The 25068-nt window shown below is 40.3% G+C and overlaps 1 protein-coding gene across 2 annotated transcripts in view; it reads right to left on the minus strand.

Annotated features, from left to right (window-relative positions):
* TEK (TEK receptor tyrosine kinase) overlaps positions 1-25068 on the minus strand; it is a 121737-nt gene that overhangs the window by 61037 nt on the left and 35632 nt on the right. For both annotated transcript variants that reach the window (XM_015117580.3, XM_001105270.5), the window contains exons 2-3: positions 11240-11551; positions 520-630 (exon numbers count right to left, since the gene is read on the minus strand). In XM_015117580.3, coding sequence (XP_014973066.3) covers positions 520-630; positions 11240-11551 — 423 coding nt within the window. The remainder of the gene's footprint in view (positions 1-519; positions 631-11239; positions 11552-25068) is intronic.

Genomic DNA, 25068 nt, shown 5'->3' on the forward strand with positions numbered 1-25068 from the left:
ATATATAATTGCTACTCCAGTCTGGAAGTCCTATCCACTCACTCACTTCAGAATGATCCCCATCAATATTCCAGCTGGATCAGGCAACTGACACCGGGTGGTACCAAACCATAGCTAGGTTCTAGACACATTTGGATTACGCAGTTGGACTGCCAGAACTAACAATTGGCTTCCCATATTTACTGTGGTAATTTCCTAAACCTTGCAATCAACAATGTCAGAATCAAAGAAACTCACATTTTATATGGCTGAAGCTGGGATCTCACATTATGATGGTGTTTTATTGTATGTACATATACCATGTACATTCACATATATGAATTCCACTTTAATATTCTTAAGTAACCAAATATGTCACCTAAGAGGGCTTCTATCATACACAGAATTTGAAAGCTTGCATCATAGCTGCTTTACTTCAAACATCTGCCCACAAGACCACAATAGGAAAATGATCCAATATGTTGTATGTTATCTGATATCTCACATCATAATGGGGAAAGCAATGAAACACATACTCACCATTTTTGTAAATCACTGCATCTTCTTCTTTAATCAATACCTTTTTGAAAGATATGTTCACATTATCTCCCTTGTCCACAGTCATAGTTAAAGTAGCTGGTAGGAAGGAAGCTTTTAAAAGAGAGAAAACAAATACCAAAAATGGGGTCACACATTTTCTCCAGGAGCAATTGAACTTTAAGACTCAGAAAATGAGGGCTGGCACTTGCTAGGTGTCAGATGGTTTTTGTAAAGTGAAAAACAGTGGTGGCTAATTTACACTCTGTAAGAGTGTAAATATATACAAACAATATGCCTATGCACAATTTTTCTATTCAGCGGTTGGGGAGGTGAGGATTTTGTGTTGATTAGTTCAGAGTGAATATCCCTTATCTGAAATACTTAGGGCCAGAAGTGTTTCAGATTTTATTTTTCCATTTTGAAATATTTGCATTATGCCAGCTAAGGATCCCAAATCAGAAAATCTGAAATCCAAAATGCTCCAATGAACATTTCCTTTAAGCATCAAATTGGCACTCAAATATTTTTGGATCTTGGGGCATTTCAGATTTCAGATTTTTGGATTTGGAATACTCAACCTGTACCTATTATCAAACTAAGTCCTGATACTAACAACAAACTACATTAACTGTGAATCTGCCATCCTTTTCCAATCCCAACCAAGTTTTCTCAAAGTGGAAAAAAAAATGAATGAAATCTGAGTTTCCCCAAAGTGAAAGAGAAAAAAACATTTGCCAAATGGCTTTTCCCCTGATCCTTTTGTGTTGTTGTTGTTCCAAATAATTCTAATTCTAATTCTAATTTCCATGCATTTCTCAAATAAAATGAGCAAAATGCTGGACTTACTACTCATGGTGTAAATATTGGAAGATTGAAGAATAAAGACAAGGATAGAATCTAATATCTTGCCTTCTACCTTTTAATTATATATGTATGAACTGACATAGTTATGGAACTGGACAGTACTGAGATGTAACTGGGAAAATTATTTTATATTTGACTTATAAAATCATAAGCCAAAGCTGGGCATGGTTGCTCATGCCTGTAATCCCAACCCTTTGGGATGCCAACATAGATCACCTGAGGTCAGGAGTTCGAGACCAGCCTGGCCAACATGGCGAAATCCCGTCTCTACTAAAAATACAAAAATGAGCCAGGCGTGGTGGGACGCGCCTGTAATTCCAGCTACTCGGGAGGTTGAGGCAGGAGAATTGCTTGAATCCGGGAGGTGGAGGTTGCAGTGAGACAAGATTGTGCCACTGTATTCCAGCATGGGCAACAGAGCAAGACTCAGTCTCAAAAAAATAAATAAATAAATAAATCACAAGCCAATTGACTGCAAATTCCTGTCACTGTGTCAAGCTTGCCATGCAACATTGAATCCCTTGGCTTATTGGACAAGATGTGTGAATAAAATCTTCTAACTTTCTTCCAACAACAAGAGTTTCTGAATGCCTTTAACTTGTATCATAATCTGCAGAAAGCCAAACTCTGTGAGATAAGGAGGTATTAGCTTTAGGCTTTAAGTTAAGCCAATGTTAACAATATAAGGCTCACCACTAAAAGAAGAGAAACAGTCTATCTAACTTTCCTTAATAGGAGGGCAAGAGAGAAGAGAAGGAAACAAAAGACTTTTAAAATGAGAACCAAAGGACCAGAGAAAATCATGGTGTGGAAAAGATGGAATAAGGTGGCAGAAGTTATGCCAAATATGTATTAAAAAACAGGAGCTCATATCAAATTCATATCAGAAAATCTTAGATTCTAGAATCTTAATTCTAAAACACACACACACACACACACACACAAAACTGTGTGCTCTTTTCATGAAGTATACATTCAACATAATGGCACATAAGATTGCAAATAAAGGGATGTAAAAATATATAGCACACTAACACTAAATAAAACTAGCATTGCAACATTTATACAGAAAAAAATTATTATAAAGCTAAAAAACTGTTAGGGATAAAGATGGTCATTATGTAATGATAAAACAGAACCATCTACTGATAAAACCCTGTTAGATTTTATTCACATGTCATGTTCAGGAAGATATTGTAATCCTGAAATTATATATGCATCTAACAACAGAATTTCAAAGTTCATGACACAAAAAGTGTCAGAATTAAAGAAACTGACAAATCTATAAGCACAGTGGAAACTTTCAGAAATTAATTAAAAAGACTGAAAATTACTAAGAAAATATTTAGAAGATTTTAATAATGCTATTAGAGATCTGTTGAATATTCATTAACCCCTTGCTCAGTTATTGAAATACACATTATTTACCAGAACATTACCTATTTATCTACAAAGCACATCTCTGTTGATAACAAATTCTCTGACCAGAATGCACCTAAATTAGAAATTAATAGCAAAACATCCTGCCCCCCAAAGTAAGAATTCCTATAAAGATTCAGACCACGACCAAGCCTTGGGATTGTACGGATCCTGCTGAGGACCTTGTGATGAACCAGCTGGTCGCTGTGCCCTCATTCTCATCTCATCCATGGCTTTCAGATGGTGGTTTGAGAAAGACTAATCAAGTGTTTTGTGCACCACTGGCTGAGACAGCTACCCTGTGAGAGCAAAAGATGCCTCCAAACCATGCTCAGAAGGACCTGGGCTTTAGGTTTGTCTGCTTGCTTTCACTGGCTGTGGGCTGTGCCTGCTGACCCTAGTATGGGTGCCTTGCACAGACTCCCCTGGTGGTCAGGTATGTAAATACCTCTGGTACAGATGATGACCTGGGGCAAACCCAGAGAGAGCACGGGGTAGATCATTCCAGCAGAGTGAGCGCTGGAATCAGACACATTCCTGGGCTTGGATCCACCCTCTGCCACCCTTTTTGAAAGAGTTCCTTCACCTCTGCAAATCTCAGTTTTCTCATGTGTAATTGAAAAGTAATAATACCTACCTTCAAAGGTTGTTAGTAATATTTTTTTTTTTTGAGACGGAGTCTCGCTCTGTCCCCGGGCTGGAGTGCAGTGGCCGGATCTCAGCTCACTGCAAGCTCCGCCTCCCGGGTTTACGCCATTCTCCGGCCTCAGCCTCCCGAGTAGCTGGGACTACAGGCGCCCGCCACGTCGCCCGGCTAGCTTTTTGTATTTTTTAGTAGAGACGGGGTTTCACCCTGTTAGCCAGGATGGTCTCGATCTCCTGACCTCGTGATCCGCCCGTCTCGGCCTCCCAAAGTGCTGGGATTACAGGCTTGAGCCACCGCGCCCGGCCGGTTGTTAGTAATATTAAGTGATGTAGGCTAAGCCCTGAGGTGCTTAGAGGAGGTCAGTATCCTTCTAATATAAACAGCAACACTGCTGTGCTGACATTTCTGATATGAACCTGAGGGACACTTTTCTCCAGAGCACTAAAATGAACCAGCCATAAAGGAGGAGCAGACAGGGAACTGGACGGTGAGCGGGGCTGGCTTTGCGGGGCTTCTGCTCACATTGCCAAGTGCTTCATTTAGCCCTCCAAATGCATGCAGCTCTTGCTCTCCGTGGCATGCTCCTGGACTCCTATGAGAATTTTTTTCTGGCCATTTCATGCTGTTGTTCCTGTCTATGTGGTTTGTTTATATTTTCTGCTCCTTTGTGTGAGAATTATTTAGCTGACCGTGGGACTTCTCACTCAGTATTGTGTTCTGAAAGGAACCAATGTTCCCCCGTAGGCTCAACTCCAAGTAGCTTTCCCCCCACTACTCTGCGACTCTTTATTATTTAGGACTGTGCTTTTTAAGCTCCTGTTTTCTTAGGGGCATTTTCACACCAGAGTTTCACTGCTGTCCACAGTTTCCCTCTGCATGAATGTCTCCAGGCTGGCTGTTCTCTGCTGAGTACTAACGAAGGAAACCCAACATTCATGTTCTACTTTGGGCTTTCTGATGACACGGGAGCCTGGCTTGTATTCAGTACACATATATTGATGTCATGTGACTTGACTAGACTATAAAAACAATAAGCACATTTTAATAGCGCCTACTATGGACCAAGCGCTGTTATAAGCACTTTATACAAATTTAATTGTCAGCTTGGGGGCGGAGGCTCACGCTTCTAATCCCAAAATTTTGGGAGGCCAAGGTGGGAGGATATCTTAAGGCCAGGAGTTTGAGACCAGCCTAGGCAACACAGTGAGACCTCTTCTCTACAAAAAAAATGTTTAAAAATTAGCCAGTTATGGTGGCACCTGCCTGTAGTCCCAGCTGTTCAGGAAGATCACTTGCGCTTAAGAAATCAAGACTGTAGGCCAGGCATGGTGGCTCAAGCCTATAATTCCAGCACTTTGTGAGGCCGAGGTGGGCAGGTCACGAGGTCAGGAGATCAAGACCATCCTGACTAACACAGTGAAACACCATCTCTACTAAAAATACAAAAAATTAGTCAGGCGTGGTGGCGGGTGCCCGTAAGTCCCAGCTACTCAGGAGGCTTAGGCAGAAGAATGTCGTGAACCCAGGAGGCAGAGCTTGCAGTGAGCTGAGATCGTGTCACTGCACTCCAGCCTGGGCGACAGAGCGAGACTCCGTCTCAAAAAAAAAAAAAAAAAAAAAGAGAAATCAAGACTGTAATGAGCTACTGCACCCCAGCCTGGGCAACAGAGGGAGACTCCAACTAAAAAAAAATTACTTTTTATAATATCCCTATGAGATTGATGCTACAATTATCCTAATTTTACAGATGAGGAAATTAAGGTACAGAGAATCTAGGTAACCTGTCCAAGATCACATAGCATATACATGGGAGAGCCAGGATTTGAACCAAGGAATCTGGCTCCGCATGCTTTCATAGATTATGTAATGTTAGCACTCAAAAGGCTTTTAGGTGCAACCACCTCATTCTATAAATGATATTGCCAAGGCCTAGGTTAGAAGATAACTTGCTTAAGATCATTTGGATGGGCTAATTCATGGGCAGAGCTTAACTAAAAATATAATTCCTTATTCCATAAGGGCTGGAGAAGAAAGTAGGTGGTAGTAAAAGTTATACACAAGTGAAAACACAGATGAAAAACAAGTGAGCTCAATTTTGGTCATCTCCTTTCAGTTTACTTGTTGTATAAGTACCACAGGAAATAATGTAGTTTTATATCTGTGATTATTTTGTACAATTTCACCACAATCCTGTGAAGACAGTATAGCTACAGTTTATCCATATGGGAGATGCAGTTGAGAAAGACTAAGTCCCTTACCCAAGGCCTGTCAACAGTGAATAAACGTGGCAGTTGAGACACAAACTCAAGACCTCCACCCCTAGTTCTCCAGACTTATCTTCTCCAGGTCCACATCCTTAGCTCTCAATTCCAGCCACTTTGAACTGTATTCAGTTCCTTAGCCAGACCTCATCACTCACATCCAAGTCATGAGTTTTCTTTCTTCTTTTCTCATCCTTTTCTCCTAAGCCTCGTCAGTTCCTACTCATTCATCAGTTTCCATTTAGGTATCTCCAGAGACCTCACACAACACCTGGAACACAGGTTAGATGCTCTCATAGCTACTCCCTAAATACCCCTGCATTTTTTCATTATAGCCCCACTCATGGTATATAACCCCTACTAGATTGAGTGTTCCAGGAGGGCAAGATCACATCTGGTTTGAAAGGTAGCACAGGGTGATGGTTAGAGCCAGGCTTCTAGAATCGGGCCTGACTTCACCTTCCCAGATCCAACACTCCATAACTAGTGAATGCACGTAAGTTACAATAGCTAAGCCTCATCTATTAGTGGGGTCTTAAAAGTCCTCATCTGATATATATTTGATAAAGACTAAGTTAGTAATACATATAAAGTTGCTAGGGGAATGTCAGGCATACAAAGGAAAATGTGTGGCACAAATAGAGGCTCAAGAATAATTGTAGTGGCCAGGCACGGTGGCTTACGCCTGTAATCCCAGCACTTTAGGAGGCCGAGGCAGGTGGATCACGATGTCAGGAGATGGAGACCACCCTGGACAACATGGTGAAATCCCGTCTCTATTAAAAATACAAAAACAAGCTGGGCATGGTGGTGCACGCCTGTAGTCCCAGCTACTCGGGAGGCTGAGGCAGGAGAATCGCTTGAACCCAGGAGGCAGAGGTTGCAGTGAGCTGATATCGTGCCACTGCACTCCAGCTTGGGTGACAGAGCAAGACTCTGTCTAAAAAAAAAAAAAAGAAGAAGAAGAATTATGGAATGAAAGTATAAATGAACTAAACTGTTTCAGATTTTCCCATTTTCTTGATGCTTTTAACATATTCCTTTGTGTTATTTAGCTGCAAATGGCTCTCCTCGATCAACTTCATAAATCATGTTTGGGAAGTTTGATATTCTTAATATAAAGCTATTTCTCAAATGAAAGTAGGAATAAAATAACCCTGTTTCTTCTAATGGATCAGTTTGAAACAGGTCTTTGGATCTGAAAATGTTTCAAACTTTATATATAATTTCCTACCCCCAAATGAAATCACCAATGAGGTTTGAGTCAAACTGCTGTTGACTATTTTGGATGATGCCATTGATAAAAACCAGTTTGGCTGTTTGGGGTGTGTGAGCCAATTTAAGCTGTGTTTTGGCACATCTCAAATGGATTTTCCACTTCCTCCACAGATGTACGAGTCAGCAGCAAGCAGGAATATATTGATGTTTATTTTATCCTGCTGTGTCCCTAGGCAGGCATTTCTGAGTTTCCATGATGTTTTAATAACGAATTAACAGTGACATGAAAACATAGTTTTGGAGGTTTTTCCTGATTCACCATAAAGGATTTCACTTTCCTCAAACCAGATTTCCCTCACTGGATGGTCAGCAAGAAAAACAGAACCCGTTCACTAGCCTGAGATGCTGTTATTGTGAAAATGCAGGAGAGAACATACCTATTTTTCCATTTTGTGTAAAACTCCATAATATGTTAATGCATAGTAAAAATTTCTACAATTGAGTAGGAAAATTGTCTCACCAATTTATTACTCAAAGAAATGACAATAATCACAGTTGTTAAACATTTACTGTGAAGCAGATAATGTAATTGGTAAAAGTTAAGTGCCTTATTTAATTTTCAAATAGGTGTGATAAAATCTCTATCCGTATTTTTTTTCACATGAGGAAAAATTATGACTTCAATTAAGTAACTTGTCCTGAGCCACACCACTCAGCTGCAGAGGTAGACTTGAACCCATATCCGTCTGACTTCCACTCTCATACCTCTACTCTGTGCCCTGCGTTGCTTTTTAGGGCTTCAGGTGGAATCGTTGTACTTTATAAAACAAGAGCTCAGAATCAGGGAGAGTTGTTAACATTAAGGGAGAATGTTATCGAAAGGTGGTGTAGTGGTAATAAATACTGGCTCTGAAGTCAGATCACTTGGCATCAAATGCTATTCCCACCATTTATAAGCTGCTATTATTCTTACTACTATGTACCTTGTTCTGCAGCAATGTATTGCTTTACCTAAGCTTTTAAGGACACATTCACTGTGCAAATCAATGCTTCTTGTCTATTCCAACTTATTTAAAACAAAACAATTTCGTAGGTATTATTATACCCATTTCACAGATGATGAATAATTGAGACCAATAGAAGTTAAATAACATGCCAAAGGCCACACGGCTGGTGAGTGATGGAGAAAGAATTAAAACTCAGGTGAGTATAACTCTAAAAGCCATCTTCTCATTAGTGTTTCTCACTATCCAGGTCTGCCTTTGCCTCATTTAACTGAAATTAAGCCATTCTTTACCTGTGGTTACCTAGACTCTCAGTTTGGGGGGATCATTACAGTGGGTTTTTAACTCGCAACGTTCTGGTCCAGTTTGCTTTACATGTTCTTATTTATACATTGTCAAGGATGACCTCTGGACAGTGCAGTGAGGACACAGTGGCACTTCACATTTTGTTCCCACGAAATGACTGGGGCATAATCTCAGATCATCTTCCTTTAGAATGTGGAAACATCAGCAGAAGAACATTAGTCTTTATTCAAGTCAAATCCAAAATGACACATGTGAAGAATAATAGAGCTGACTTTCAGCCATGATAGCTTTGGCACACCTCACATCCCATTGTTCAACCTCTCTTCCCTCAGCGGAGAGCTGCATTCCTGGGAATTTCTGTTGCGCACTTTTCCCACTTGCCCTGCTGTCATTTAAAGGTGAACATTCTAGTTTTGCTAAGAAAACCCTTTCCTTCATTTGTAATGAATAGCAATTTTATTACTTTTGACCTTAAAATGAGTTTCCTGCCTTCAAATCTTTTCATTACTACCATTAGCAAATTCAAAGAAATATTTTCAGGTGGACCCTAATGAAAGGCTAACTCTAAAGCCCTGCTACTCAAAGTGTGGTCCACGGTGGAGCAGATTCTCATCACCTGGGACATGTAGAAATGCAGAATCCCAGGACTCTCCCAAACAACCTATTAAATCAGAGTCTGCATGTTTACAAGACCCACAGGTGATCTGTAAGCATGTTCAACTTTAAAAAGCATTGATCCAAAAAAAATACAGACTACAGGTGGTCACATTATAAAAGAAACAGTCAATCAGCAATGTGCAGAGGTATGTTACTTAACTGGATCAGCTTTCTAAAAGTAAGGCCTGGTGCAGTGGCTCACACCTGTAATCCCAGCACTTTGAGAGGCCAAGGTGGGAGGATAGCTTGAAGCTGGTAGTTCAAGACCAGCCTGGGCAGCAAAGAGGACTCTATAGCTACAAAATTTTTTTTTAATTAGCCAGGCATGGTGGTGCATGACTGTAGTCCCGGCTACTTAGGAAGCTGAGGTGGGAGGATAGCATGAGCCCAGGAGGTCAAGGCTGCAGTAAAGTATGACTGTGCCACTGCACTCCAGCCCGGACAACAGCAAGACCCTGTCTTAAAACAAACAAACAACAAAAAAAAAACCCTAAACAGCTCATAATGTGATTATTTTATGTAATGACAAGTCCTTGGTCCACAGGTCCTGTGGTTGTGATGATATTAATTTGGAAAAGACTCCTTCATTTTAGGAATCAGCAGCCCAGACAAAGTGGCTGATAGGGGAGAGGCTAGATCATTCCAGGCAGAACAAAGGGAGGTCACCTCAGCTGGCATTCTGTACCTTCCTCCCAGCAGACAGCATCAAGAGCACCAGAAGTCTACCTGCCCGTCCAGGCCTGGAACCTCAGAATACAATTCATTGTATTAAATAATGTTTGCAACACCCTCTCCTTCAACTGCCATCACATAGGTGGACTGGTCTAAAGATTTAGCTTAAGGCCCAGTTTTATTTTGAGAGAAAGACATCATCACATCATTGCCTCTGGGGTAGTAGAAAGCCTTAATAATCCTCCCTTAGAGGAGGCTTTCAAAATCCTCCTGCAAAATTCTGGTGTTTTCTGAGCTAGACCTGGGTACTCGACTGCTAAAATTAAATCATGGTCCTTTTCCAAGAATGGCAGCCTGCAAAGAGGACCCTAATTCTTCATTCCTCCCCGCATCCCTGACTCTTTGTCATTTCAACTTGTAGTGCCCTCTCACTCTGACACTAGGCTCAGCTACTTAACTGGCTTAGGTCAATACAATGAAGCAGAAGTGACAGTGTACAATTCTCAGCCTAGGTTGCAAGGAGCCTCATGTCTACATCTCATGTACATGAGATGAGGCTCCTTGCAACCTAGGCTGAGAATTGTACACTATGACCTTATACTACCTTAGCCTGTTATAGTTTAAGGAACTAAGCAAAGTTGCCCCAGCCAAGGCCAGCCTACTAAGCCTATAGCCAGGCAACACTATATATGTAAGGAATCCCAGCCAAGGTCAATACATCCATCTAATCAACACAGCTGACTTAGACTCACAAGCTATAAATGCTCATTATTGTATGCCACTGTGGTTTGTGGTTATGTTACACAGCATTATTGTGGCAATAGAAAATTGGTACACTGGCCGGGCACAGTGGCTCATGCCTGTAATCCCAGCACTTTGGGAGGCCACGGCAGGCAGATCACGAGGTCAACAGATCGAGATCATCCTGACCAACATGGTGAAACCCCGTCTCTACTAAAAATACAAAAAATTAGCTGGGCGTGGTGGTGCACACCTGTAGTCCCAGCTACCTGGGAGGCTGAGGCAGGAGAATCACTTGAACCCGGGAGGCGGAGGTTGCAGTGAGCTGAAGTCATGCCACTACACTCTAGCCCAGTGACAGAGTGAGACTCTGTCTCAAAAAAAAAAAAAAAAAAAAAAGGAAAAAAGAAAATTGATATACCAAGTAACCAATTAAATTAAGTTACTGATGGATATTCCCCTTCTAAAATTCTTATTTATATTTAATCTTCTCCTGAAAATATTAACTTCCATTAAGGGTATTTAGGGACAAGCAAAGCAATGTATCACATGAAAAATCAAATAAGAAAGCTCAAAATAGTCAGTAGTTTGGCAATGAACACTTGTTTTCATTGCTATGATTTTCATATTACATACATGTAACAGAGTCATATATCCATAAGTACCATGATGCCCTTAGTAGAACATATGAAATATTTCATTTGATCTCACGATGTAGGCACAGTATCTAGTTAAGGGGTTGGATTGCATAGTTTCCTTTATCTCTAACATTCCATGTACCAGACACAGCAATGCATGGAAAGAGGCAGGCAAGATCGTCAAGCTCTACACTCAGGTAGCACATGCCCTGCCCCTGAGGGATCAGCTACCAAACAAAAGGTGTGTGTGTGCCTCAGTGGGCCTCACCTGCCCAAAACTTAGGGGCATGTTACCTTGTTGACGCATCTTCATGGTTCGTATCCTTATCGCCTCTCCTCGAACTCGCCCTTCACAGAAGTAAGCACCATTGATCTTACTAGCCTTTTCTCTCTTCCAAACAACTTTTTTAGCCCATTCTCTGGTCACATCTTGAGTAACTTCCAGTGGATCCTGGTGCTGGTTCATTAAGGCTTCAAAGTCCCTTCCTATGGTGATGGGCTCATGGGGGTGCCACCCAGAGGCAATGCAGGTGAGAGATGTTTCGGCATCAGATACAAGAGGTAGGGAATTGATCAAGATCAAGTCCATGGCACCTTCCACAGTTCCTAAAAGGAAAGAGAGAGAATAATGTATGACTAAGGTTATTAACATGACCCCATAGGGTAAACTGGTGCTCACAAAGCCTTGTCTTAAAAAAGTTGTGTGAGTATTCTTTCTACAATGCTACTCTGACCATATGCCTATCTTCCACTGGACAAAATCCAAAACTCTTTGCCAAGGCATCAAGACCCTTCATCAGTTAGATCCTGCTAACGTCCCCTGGCCCACTGCATACCCTAGTTGCAATGGACTACCCATTATTCCCCCAACAAGCCATGCACTAGACATAGTTGGGTATTCAGGAAATGTATGTTGTATTAAGATGAATTAATAATAATATTATAATCATTATTCATTATATTTATTAGTTATTAATTGATGCTAATGTGATACTGTCACAATAATAAAGTATTCTAAAGAAATATATCAACTACATAAACTTATGCCTTATAGATTCTCATTTTGAAAGAATTGCTCAATTCCACATTAAATACCTCAAGATAAATGACAAACGGTGACTAAGTGAAGTCTGCATTTCCCTCAGGACCTCATTTACTCCATCAGGACTCTTGTAAAGATTAAATAAGATAAAATACATAACCCTTGCCAACCACTCTGTCTGTTATATATTGCATACTCGGTGATTATTATTTCATTTCTCTTTATTCTGTTTCCTGAACACTTCGTCCCAAACCTTACCCTCTCCCCAAATGTAAAAATAAAACCTTGCCCAAACTTTAAATTTTATTTTATGAATTTGTTCTGTAAATGAGGAAGTACACTTTTAAAAAGAAAATCCTCTCACGTTATTTTCTCACTATTTCTCTTTCTCTCTCTCTCCCCTCCCCGCTACTCCCACCACTGTTTTGATTTCTAAAGGTTCTAACATGAGCAGATAGAGTCTGTGCCTATTGTCTCCTCTTCAAATGTGGAAGTATCAGGGATGGAAAATGTTCTCTAGCTCCAGTGATGGTTGGCTCTCAAGTCTGCATAAAACAATCAGGAGACTAGAAAGAGCAACTGAGTGATGAGGGCCCAACTAGAGTCTCAGAGACCTTTGTGTAGAAGTGATTCAAATAAGCGACATGTTATCTTATTGAATACCCATTAAATTCAGCAACTCTGTGAGGTATGCAGCATTATCTCAATTTTAAATATGAAGAGATGAAGGCTCAAAAGATTGAGCAGCTAGTTTGATTTTTCACAGCTATTGAAGGCAGAGCTGGGATTCAAATGCTCACTGGTCTTTCAGTCCTTGAATACAAGATGCTGTTTCCTACCTCAAAGCCTTTGCTGTTCCTTCTGCCTGGAATGCTTTTCTCCACTCTTGGCATAGCCACCTTCTGCTTGTCCTTTGGGTCTCAGCTTAAGTGCCACTTTGTCATAGAAGACTTCTCTACCTGCCTTATCTATAATACCTATACACTCTCATCCCCTTGTCCTCTAATTTGGCCTCCTGGTTTATTCATAATGATTACCATAATTTGTGAATATTTTATTTACTCTCTCTCTAAATGGTAAACTCCAAATGTTCTGTATATGAACAGGAATTTAGGAATTGGTTTACATGGAATATTCTCCCTAATCTCAACATATAGAGGACTTAAGTGTTTGTTGGATGAGTGGATGGATAGATGGATGGATGGATGGATGGATGGATGGATGGATGGATGGATGGATGGATGGACAAATTTTATTTCAGATCTGCTTGATTCAAGTCCATCCATTTACTTGGCTTCCAATTCTAGAATAAGGTTAAAAATGAAAGTGCGGGCTGGGTGCAGTGGCTCACGTCTGTAATCCCAGCACTTTCGGAGGCCGAGACAGGAGGATCACCTGAGGTCAGGATTTTGAGACCAGCCTGGTCAACATGGTGAAATCTTGTCTCCACTAAAAATACAAAAATTAGCTGGGTGTGGTGGTGTGTGCCTGTAATCCCAGCTACTCAGGAGGCTGAGATGGGAGAATCGCTTGAACCCAGAGGCGGAGGTTCCAGTGCTGCACTCCAGCCGGGGCAACAGAGAGCAAAATTCTGTCTCAAAAAAACAAAAAAAAACAAAGTACTCCCCCGAGTCTGAACTGACCTCCTTGCCCATATTTAACTGTTTTGACAGCTACTGAGTTCATAGGGGAAAAAACATTACAGTTTTTGCAAAATGCCAAAGAAAAGTGTTCAATGACTGCTGAGCGTTTAAGGCTATTATTCATTTACCAGAATTTTTGAGCACCTACTTATGTCAAGCATTGTACCTGATACAAAGTCCTCATACAATTTGTTTTTAATGGCAATTGCCAGTGTTTACTGTATTCAGTGATGTTTTGAGGATAATCTTGGTACAAATTAAACCTTTATCTGAATGATTAGGAAGAAAAATTTCAAAGTCAAGTCTTCATGTAAGCAGGAGTTACAGTAGCATTTTATTGTAATATTAACTCATTACATGGGATTGAGGGAGAAAATCTCCATTAGAATGAGTTCCCAAGCCTGGCCTTGAAGCATCCATTTTATTTCTAGCCTCACTGGTAACTTTTAAGATCTCAGGACAGAGAATACAGGTTAGGATAATAAAAATATTGAAAGAAAGGATGAGCTACAAACCTAGCAGTGGAATTACAGCCTCCAAAAATAACACCAGCACGCACCTCCCCTTCCACGTACATACCCAGGCCTGACTCTGAGTGAACACCACCTCATCTCTTACACTCACACATTCCAGGCATGTTCCAGAAAGGGTCATCAAGAGGAAGGAAACACTGTAATTCTTTCAACTCCAGTTCAATCCAGCCCCATTTCTGGGGCCAGTCGAGAGTCTTGCCAAAACCACAGGATCTGCTCGGAACTCACAGCACTGGCAGTGGCCGGGGTTTATTTAATAGCTTTAGGAAATAATAGAAAATGTAGTTGATTGGAAAAGACAACCACACTATGTGTAAACTGTTTCTAGGTATGGTTCTAGTTTATTTTTCCTCTTGCTCCTTTCGGAGATCTCCCTTTACTTTCAGTGACAGAAAAGGAAATGTGGCCTCTGGGAGTCTGGACTTGACTTTACTTCGCTTCCCTTGTTCAGCATGCCGGTTAACAAAGCCCTCTTCCACCAGCCAGTGCTCTGTCCTTTGTAACACCATTTACAGTATCAGAAGGCTCTTCTATGTGAGCTTTGGGTATAGAAAGACATACCTACCAGCTTCCTAGGATGGATCTTGAAAATCGCCTACTTAGTTTTCTTAAAATGAGAATCTATAGCTGTATTTGCTAGTATCTGCCTAAAGAATTTCTAGAAGGTGACACATAAAAATAAGAACAATGATGACCTACTGGGGGGAACTGGGTAGTTGGGGCACAATGGTAAAAGGAAGACTTTTCACTATACGTTTGTGTGTACTGGCTTTTGAACAATGTGGCTATTATTCGCACATAAAAATTAAATGTAAACAAAATGTTATGGCCCATTCCTTAAAAAGGGGCAGCTGGAGGCTGGGCATGGTGGCTCATGCCTGTAATCCCAGCACTTTGGGAGGCCGAGGCAGGAGGATCACCTGAGGTCAGGGAGGGATAGCATTAGGTGAAATACCTAATGTAGATGATGGGTTGATGGGTGCAGCAAACCACCATGGCACGTGTATACCTATGTAACAAACCTGCACGTTCTACACATGTATCCCAGAACTTAAAGTATAATAAAAATAAATAAATAAATAAATAAAAGAGAGAGAGAAAAATGTGCAGCTGGAAAAGAATCAAGAGCCATGGACATTTATGTCCCTTTATATCTCATCCTTCATCCCTATACCCACTCCAAATCTCAAATTACATCCAAATAATGCATTTTTCTCTTTCTCTCTTCTTTAAACTAATAATAGGAAATGTGATGTTATCTCACAATGCTGAAAAATAAAGGAGTTAAAACTTAATGCTGAAAAAAAAAAAAAGTAGCCAAACTTAGCCTTTTAGAAAGAATAGAGCAGAGGCTCGACGACAATGAGTACAACTGTGGTCAGTGGCTTCTTGAAAGAGTTCTGCTGCAGACGCCATGAAAGGCATGGCTGCAACTGCATATCTGGTGCCACTCAAGAAATTTTCTATTAGGGACATTTCTTGAGAATCATTGTCAGAAGACAGATCCTATCTGGGCTCATGCCAATATCAATCTCTCTGCTTAATACCCTTTTTCTTACATTATAGCACTGTCCTCTCCAAATCATGCTGGGGACGGATAGTGAGTTGTTTCATCACAACCATATCTAAAGGGCTCTGATCAAATTCATTCATAGTTTAATTCATACTTCTAACATGAATGCTAATAACTTGCTAAAACAAGATGCATATTAATATCACACATCTAATATGTTTTAGAGATTAATGCTATTTTTCCTTAACAAAGATCTCTCAAACACTTTTTCTTTTTTTGAGACGGAGTCTCACCCTGTCGCCCAGGTTGGCATACAATGGTGCGATCTCGGCTCACTGCAACCTCTGCCTCTTGGGTTCAAACAAATCTCCTGCCTCAGCCTCTCGAGTAGCTGGGATTACAAGTGCCCGCCACCATGCCCAGCTAACTTTTTTCGTATTTTTAGTAGAGGTGGGGTTTCACCATGTTGGCCAGGCTGATCCCGATCTCCTGACCTCGTAATCCGCCTGCCTCGGCCTCCCAAAGTGCTGGGATTACAGGTGTGAGCCACCACACCCAGCCTCAAACACTTTTTCAATGTTTGCATAAAAGTATGTCTTTGTTTATAAGGAAATACTTAGCATTGTGGCATGACGTCTGCCAAGTTAATAACCAGGCATCACAATTGAAGCATAACAATGTTCTAAAATGTTTTGCTCACTGTATTTTTTGTGTGCTATATTGAACAGTATCTAATCTTTCTTAGTAGCGTCTTCTCACTAAATCTTATTATGGTGAACTCAATGTTGTTTAACTCTAGTTTTTATATTTACATTTTCTTGTATTCAATATTGCTACGAATAATGGGCCATTAACTAAGACATGGGAATATTTTTATTTAAAAATAGTTACAGACATGATTGTGGGCCTGAATCAACACCCATATAATAGAATTTAATTACATTAGAAATTAGAGACAGAGCCATGTTAAACTGTGTTTAAAGGAACTACAATTTCTCATTTTCTAAAACGGTGCTCCAGAAGTTTCTGAGAGTGGGAGAGGTGAAATCAACAGAATAGACTCCAGAGCCACACCCTCGCCCACTCCCAGTGAGCTGTTCAACTTTTTATTGTATTTTTGGGGGGGCTTCATATAAGATTTTATTTGAAGGAAAAAAAAATTCTTAATTAAAAACGTAAAACCTCAAACGTCATGAATTTTCATTTTTTCACAGAGGAAGAGGACGAAAGGTTAAACATATCAATGAAAATACACTCCACTGCAGCACAACAGTTAGATTTTTTTTTCCACATTCTTCAGATACAGCTGCAGATAATGAAGTTCTGATTTACCCAGCTCCCTGATCTTCGAAGTGTTCACAAGCTAGGAGAAAATTTTAGGCAGGTTAAATTATTGCACTGCAGGCTTATTCCCTTGTGCTTCTTATTACCTCAGAATTGTAGTATTGGGTGGAATTCTGCTAATGTGTGTTTGGAATAATGCATCACATCTTCAGAACAACTAACTGTATGGTTTCTTGGAAATTTGGTATTAGCTATGTTTAAAAATTCTCAAAGGTGTTCATGGTCATTTCATCTTTGTAACAGAAGTAGATATCTTAAAGTTCTAAATAGTTGAAATACCAATTAGCACTTCCTTGGCCAAAGGCATTTCAGGAATCAGAACTGGCAATGAACTGAAAAGGTCTGAGTCAAAAGCATTTCTGGAATTAAGGCCGTGGCAATGAGCCGAAGAAGCAAAGACAACTCCCAAACTATCCAGGATATTTGGCGAAATTGTTTGGATTTTAGTTTAGGTTTATTTGTTTTTTGTTTTTGCTGTCCTGAAAAAGAAAAATTCTCTTCAGTTCAAAAAACACTCATTAAATTGTTTACATGTCCATTCATTCGTTTACCAAGCAGGCTGAATGCATGCTCCCCCTGTGCCAAGTACTGCACTTGGCGCTGGAGACACAGCAATGAATAAACAACCCTCTCGTAGCTTATAGGCAAATGTGGGAGACAAACATGGAAAATGAATCACATAAACACATAAATACAAATAGGTACTGAGAGAATTACAAGATGCTTATGAGACACCATAATGGTAAACTTCATCAGATTTGACTGTTTTGGAGGAGGGTTTGTGAACTTTTGGCCTAAAGGAAAGTTGGGGTTAGCCAGGCAAAGCAAGAGAGAGCCAGGCAAAGCAAGATCAGAAAAATCTTCCCCAAAATGGTAATTACTGAGCAGTACTTACTCATTTTTCAAAGATGAGTTTTTAGTAGGATTCACTTCTAGAATGTTCTTTCAGTATCTTAAAGTTGCTATTAATTTGGGTTGGGCCCTAAGAACTACCAGCACTATTCCTCTGTGTCAACCCTACGTTAAAGTATTTTCAGTATCTTTTCAGGCTTCTTGTCTCCCCTGAAGAAATCCAGTTCCCAGGCATGTTTCCAACACTTTAATCCTTTTTTATTCTCCATCATCCTTTTGTGTATGTAGTAAGTCTCTGAGCAATAATTTCTTCCTCAAGATTCCTTCCAAGAAGATATGGGGCAGCTAACAAGAAAATACCAAAATGCACAAGACTGGAAATAACTAAAGGAAGTTGCTAACTTTTTATTGTATAGCTGGGAGTTCAGAGTTATCCAGGGGCATCCTGGATGTGACTGGGCTGTGACTCTCTAACAACAAACTCCTGTTCTCACCCAGGAGTTGTACCAAGCCAGTTTCCCCAAAGGGCATGCCCGTTTCCCAACCCTGCTTTCCAGCCAAATGGGACCCCTTGTCTGTCTGCTGGAGGGAACAGCATCCTCTCCCCACCTTCAAATGCCGGAAAGTTTCCATCTAGGCCAAATAACACGTGTTAGTTAGAAGGAGGATCAGTCAGCTTGCAGGAAACTTTTTACTTCCAGGGAATAGACGGCGCATCCACACAATGAGACTTTATTGAACATTCATTTATATGCATACTCCATTCTGTGAGGCAGTGGGGGTGCAGGAAGCATGGTTCCATCAAATCAAGAATTGTTTACACCAGAAGAGGTTTTACAGATTGCTTGGTGCAAGCCTCACACTTTATTTTTTTGAGACAGTGTCTTGCTCTGTCACCCAGGCTGCAGTGCAGGGGCGCAGTCACTGCTCACTACAGCCTCGAACTCGTGGGCTCAAGTTGTCCTCTCACCTCAGCCTCCTGAATAGCCAGGACTACAGGCATGCAACACCCCTGCCCCCAGCTAATGTTTAAACTTTTTGTAGAGATGCGGTCTCACTGTGTTGCCTAGACTGGTCTCAAACCTCTGAGCTCAAGTGAAGCTCCTGCCTTGGCGTCCCAAAATTCTGTGATTACAGGCATAAGCCAACATGCCTGGCCAAGCCTTACACTTTATAACGGGCAATCTGAGGCCTATAGAAAAGAGACCTGTTGGTGATTGCACAAAGGGTAGTGGTAGAGCCAGCCCTCAAGTGCTGATGTCTCTCCAGCGCCCTTTCTGTCACGCCAGAGTAGCCGTGTTAACAGCCAAGTCCTTAGTGTAAGGGAATTTGGAATGTATACACATCTGGCAGAAGGGCACCTGGAGAATCCTGGAGTTTGGTAGAAATTGGAAGAAGAGAAAAAAAGACTTTGAGGAGAGGTGGCTGAAAAGCTAGGTACAGGACAGAGAAATTGAGAATATCCAGAGAGGAGTTTTGGCCACCTTACAGATTCCGCTAAGCCTGGCAGTGCTGCTGCATAATCTTCCCTATTCACTTTGTCTCAAGAGTGGGATGCTCGCTAAATGCACCGTGTTTATCAGCACCAGGATACCTGGTATGGGAGAAATGCATCTTTGGAACCAGGCCACATTTTTCTGGGCTCTTCTCCTGATTCAATTACCTGCCAAGTTCCCATCTACCCTTATGCTGCTCAAAGACGTGCATACCCACACCCACTACCAAGCATATCTATCTTCCAAGACAGCACTGCACAAAACTCTTTGTCTCCTCAGTGCCCTGTTCTTCTGCTCCCAACAGAGAAGGCAATTTGACTGACTTGCCTGCACAAAGAGGAGAATAAGCAAGAATCGCTCAAAGTGACAATTCACTGAGAACTACTGGAGGAGCAAACCAAAGAAATGAGTGTATAATGGAAGAAATTCAGGATTATATTTGCTAAGAGGAGATTGACAAAAGAAGTCACCTAGCCTTCCTAGTAGGCCTGAGATTATACCATATAGAAAAGGAAGCTGACAATTTTTATCATATAATACATAATAAAAACAATGCTAAGTGCTTTACAAACATTGTCCACTTGAATTCTCACACTATGGAATTCTCACACTATTGACGGAAAGCATTTACACTCAATTTTGTAGGTTAAAAACCCTGAAATTCAGGAATGTTTAAGGATATGCCCAAGGTCACATAAGTAGAAAGATAGGATTTGAACCTATGTCTCACTGATAACAAGTTCCATTACTACCTACCATGCTTTAGTCTACACACCATCTAAAAGTCAATTTTGCCCATCGCTGTTTCTCTAACAATGAGTACAATGCCTGGTTCATAGTAGGTATTCCATAAATATTGATGAATGAATAAATAAATGAGTGAGTTATATTGGCCTTCAGTGAATGAATTCATTCAATAAAAATTTACTTAATTATTACTATGGGCTGGGCTCTGTGTTGCTTTCTGTGGGTCAAGAAAATAATAAAAAATAAAATACGGTTTCTGCCTTCAAAAAGCTTACATTCTGGCCATCCAATGTCATGAAGAAAAAACACTGACAGATTTGATCACAGAAAAGTCAAAACCTTCTATACAGCAAAAGATTACATAAATGAAGTTAAATGACCAAGTAGAAAAATCCTGTTACATGTAAAACTTAAGGAGTTAATATGTATAACATATAAAGAAATTTCATAAGTCAATGAACCAATAGCAATTCACAGAGAAGGAAACACAAATAGCCAATTGCAGTAGATTCAAGAAAAAAGTGGTCACAATATTTTGCATCTCACTCCATCAAGAAGTGATGTCTCTTTTTCCATCTCTTGAATCTAGGCTTGGCCATGGGACTTCTTTTGATCAATGGAGTATTAGCCAACGTGACATAAGCAGAGGCTTGAAAAGTGCTTGCCCACTAGGCTCTCCCACTGGGCTTGCACTCTCTTGCTGCTCTATGGAACCTTGAGGCCATTATGAGGAGAAGCCCAGACTAACTTGCTTGAGGATGAGAGACCAATCCAGCTTAAGCCAAAGAGTTTCCCAGATGACCTACAAAAGCATAAGTCATAGTAAATGTTTGCTGTTTTACCATGTTTTGGATGCCTTGTTACTCATCAAAAGCCAATACACTCGTAACATGTGAAAAGTTGAAAAGATGTTTAACCTGACCACAGATCTCAAAATACAAACTAAAAAGACATCTCATTATTTGCCTATCAAATTGTCAAAGAATGGAGAGGGTCATAATATCTGGTGCTGGCTGTTAAATAGAAACATCTATATTGTTGATGGGCAGTGTAATTAGTAAAACATGCTTACAGGATGTGCTTGCAATATCTACAATAATTGAAAAGTTACATAAAAGCTAACCCTAATTCATCACTCATATATCAGGCACTACTCTAAGTGTGTCTCACATAATAACTCAATCCTCATAGCAATCTAGGGAGTAGGTACTATGACTGTTTCCATTTAACAGAAAAGGAGACTAAGACAAAAAGAGATTAAATACTTGGTGATTGTTACACAGCTAATTTGTAGCAGAGCTGAGACTGAAATTTAGGCGGACTGGTTCCACTCCATTCTTTCAACAATTAAACTATATTATAACATCTCACATCAAAAATGTCTAACAATCCAATAAAGCTGTTCTTTTCAACAAATAATATTGGAACAGTTGGATATCAATATGCCAAAAAAATGCCCTAACCTAAAACCACCCGTGTATACAAAAATTCACTAAAAGTAAATCGTGTCAAACGTTAAAATACAAAACTTTTGGTACATAGAAGAAAATCTTCCTGACACTGGAGTTAGAAAGTGATTGTTAGCCATGACACCAAAAATTAGCTGTCACAGACACCATGAATAAAAAAGAAATTGATACACTGAATTTTATTAAAATTTAAAACTGTAGTCTATGGAAGACATTGTTAAGAAAAAAAAAAGACAAACTACAAACTGGGAGAAAATATTTGCAAATCACATATCTGGCAAATAACTTGCATCAAGAATGCATAAAAAGCTCTCAAAACTCAACAGTAAGAAAACAACTCAATTTTCTTAAATGAGAAAAAGATTTGAGACACTTCACCAGAGAAAATGTATCAAATAAGCACACAAGATGTTTAATATCATTAACCATTATGGAAATACTAAGTGAAACCACAGTGAGGCGCTGCCACAAACCTATTAGAACAGATCAAAAAACAGAAAAAAGAAAAGAAAAAAGAAAACCTGATGATACCCAGTGCTAGACAGAATGTGTAGCAACGGTAATTCTCGTCTATTGATGGAAGTAATGTAAAATGGGTGGTATAGCCACTATGGAAATTGGAAACTGGTTGAACAATTTCTTATAAAGTTAAACATACACTTACATATCACACAAAAATCCCACTTGTAGGCATTTACCCTTCAGAAATGAAAATGTATGTTCATACAAAGAATGTTGGCCAGGTGCAGTGTCTTACGCCTATAATCCCAGCACTTTGGGAGGCCGAGGTGGGTGGATCACGAGATCAGGAGATCCAGACCATCTGGCTAACACGGTGAAACCCTGTCTCTATTAAAAATACAAAACATTAGCGGGGTGTGGTGGCGGGCACCTGTAGTCCCAGCTACTCGGGAGGCTGAGGCAGGAAAATGGCATGAACCCAGGAGGTGGAGCTTGCAGTGAGCTGGAGCTTGCAGTGAGCCAAGATCGCGCCACTGCACTCCAGCCTGGGTGACAAAGCGAGACTCCGTCCCCCACCCCCCCCAAAAAAAGAATGTTTATAGCAGCTCTATTTATTCATAATCACCCCAAACTGGAAGCACCCAAATATCCTTCAGTGGATAAATGCATAAACAAGCTATAGTATATCCATGCTACTCAACAATGAAAAGAAAAAAACTATTGCTACTTGCAACAACAACATGGCATTATGCTGAGTGAAGAAGCTAAAATCATCTTCTACCTACTGTCCGACTGCATTTATATGACATTCTAAGAAAGGCAGGCCTGTAGGGATGAGACCAGATGAGTGGCTGCCAAGGATTAGGGCTGGGAGAAATTTGACTACGAAGGGGCAGCACAAAAAAGATTTTTGGGGTGATGGTACTATTCTGTATTCTGATCGCTGTTCTTAGTGGCAGATACCTGAGTGTATGTGTTAAAACTCATAGAGTTGTATACACACAAAAGTCAATTATACTGTAGATTAATTTTAACAATTATAATAAAAATGTATCTTTCATATTTACCAGGAAAAATATGCAAAGATATGGCAAGGATATTCATTGCAGCATATAGCCACAAATTGTAAACAATATAAAGTTCATCAACAGAAGCATGTCTAAATAAATAATGGTACATATATATTATAGAGTATTATAAGTTTGCATGAGCCTTGAAATATAAAGCAAAGAAAACAAGATGTAGAACAGTATGATGACATCTAAGCCTAGAAGTCATACACCAACCTGGTAACAGTGATACCTGTTACTGACCAAATTGCCAGGCACATGAGGGTTGAGGGAAGAAGCAGCATAGAAGATACTCACTTATTGTTTTGCATGCTTAGTTTTGTGTTTCATTTCTTCTGTAATTTTAAAGATTTTTATTTATAGGAAGGCACACACAACTAATCTAATGACACTGTTCTAATTAAATATTGACATGTTTGTCTCCTTCCTTAAACAGTGAGCTTTCTGTCTTCAATGCCCCAGCACCAAGTGCTGTGTTCGACAGACTACGTATTTTAAATATGTGTGAGTTGAATTGGAACAATCCTAGTAGTAACTGAAAGTAATGCATCTTAAACCCAGGCAACTATTTCATGAATTACTAATTGCCTGGCATGGTTAACAGGACAGTGGAGTCATGAAGAACTTTGGTCTTGAAGTTCTTAGTTTCCTCATGTGTAAAACAGGGCAGTAGCTTCTAAATCACTGATTTCTGTGTAAAAGACTATTTGTATTATCATGGCACACAGCCAGTTTGATCAAGTAAATCTGTGTGAAATTATGGTCTGTGTCAGCCTCAGAGGAAGACTGTTTTTAAAGTCGTCTTGGAGCTAAGACACCCTTAGAAGGAAGGACAGCTCATGGCTTTGTGTCCTGCTGTGTCCCTACCCTCCCTCACACTTCAAACCCACATGGGCAGGAAACAGGCTGATCGAGAGCTAAGAGTTCCTGTGTTTCCTTCAAGAGTGCTTTGATTCTTGCCCCCTTTTTTACAGGGCTGACCTTACCAGGAGACCAGTTCTCTGCACGTGCAAGCAATTCTGGAAAAGCAGTTTCACAACCAGCCTGGCAGTGTGGTGGCAGCCATGGGGAGATCAGGGGGCTGTTTGGAGATAAGCATACGAAGTTGCTCCTTGGGCCTTTGCCAACTGAGTCTCAGGGAGACCACTCACTTAACCTAACCCAAAGAGCCCCATAGGTGTCTCTAAGCCCAAAAACCCCCACTCACATTTTCTTCATCTTTAAAAGTATGTGCACAGTTGATACTCTCTTCCTGGCAACACTGTCTTGTGGAATTCTCTTTGTTCAACCTGACAATGAAATATACTCTCCCAATATTTTGCTCAAAGAATTCTCTTTTCCCTTCCCTATATGTTGCTTCTCTTCCCTCTTGAACAGGACAGGAGCTCTATGTTCTGAAGCTTAATTCTCCGGCTCACTAGAGGGGACATATTCTTAGCTCAGTGCTGGAAGAGGCCTAGAGGCCCTCCAGCGTTGTACCATTTAGTTTAGGAATTGCTTTAGTATAATTTTGGAATCGATTGTCTTCCAGGCCATGTGTGAATTATTTCTGTGATTGTGTGCCACCTATTTGGGAAGTAGCTTGTCTGATCACATTCCCTCACTTCAATTTAAAAAAAATCCTGTGGGCTTCCAAACAACAGATACATTTGCCAGGTGGAATTATGTCTGTTTTTCCTTATCAAACTGCAGGCCTAAATGTCTCAAGAGTCAGAGGCTTATGTGCATTCCTTAAGAGAGAGTTCTTGAGAAACTTTAGGTGTAAATGTATTAAGTGTAATCCCCATGGGCCCCTACCAGTCCCCATATTCATTCCAATGGCAGTAACATCATTCCAAACACATTCGGAGCTCTTCTTTATGAATCATCCATAGCATCTTCACATGAGCTACACTCTTTACATATTTCCTTTTTTTTTTTTTTTTTTTTTTTTGAGACAGAGTCTTGCTCTC

This window comes from Macaca mulatta, chromosome 15, assembly GCF_049350105.2.
Source record: "Macaca mulatta isolate MMU2019108-1 chromosome 15, T2T-MMU8v2.0, whole genome shotgun sequence".
Classification (NCBI taxonomy): Eukaryota; Metazoa; Chordata; class Mammalia; order Primates; family Cercopithecidae; genus Macaca; species Macaca mulatta.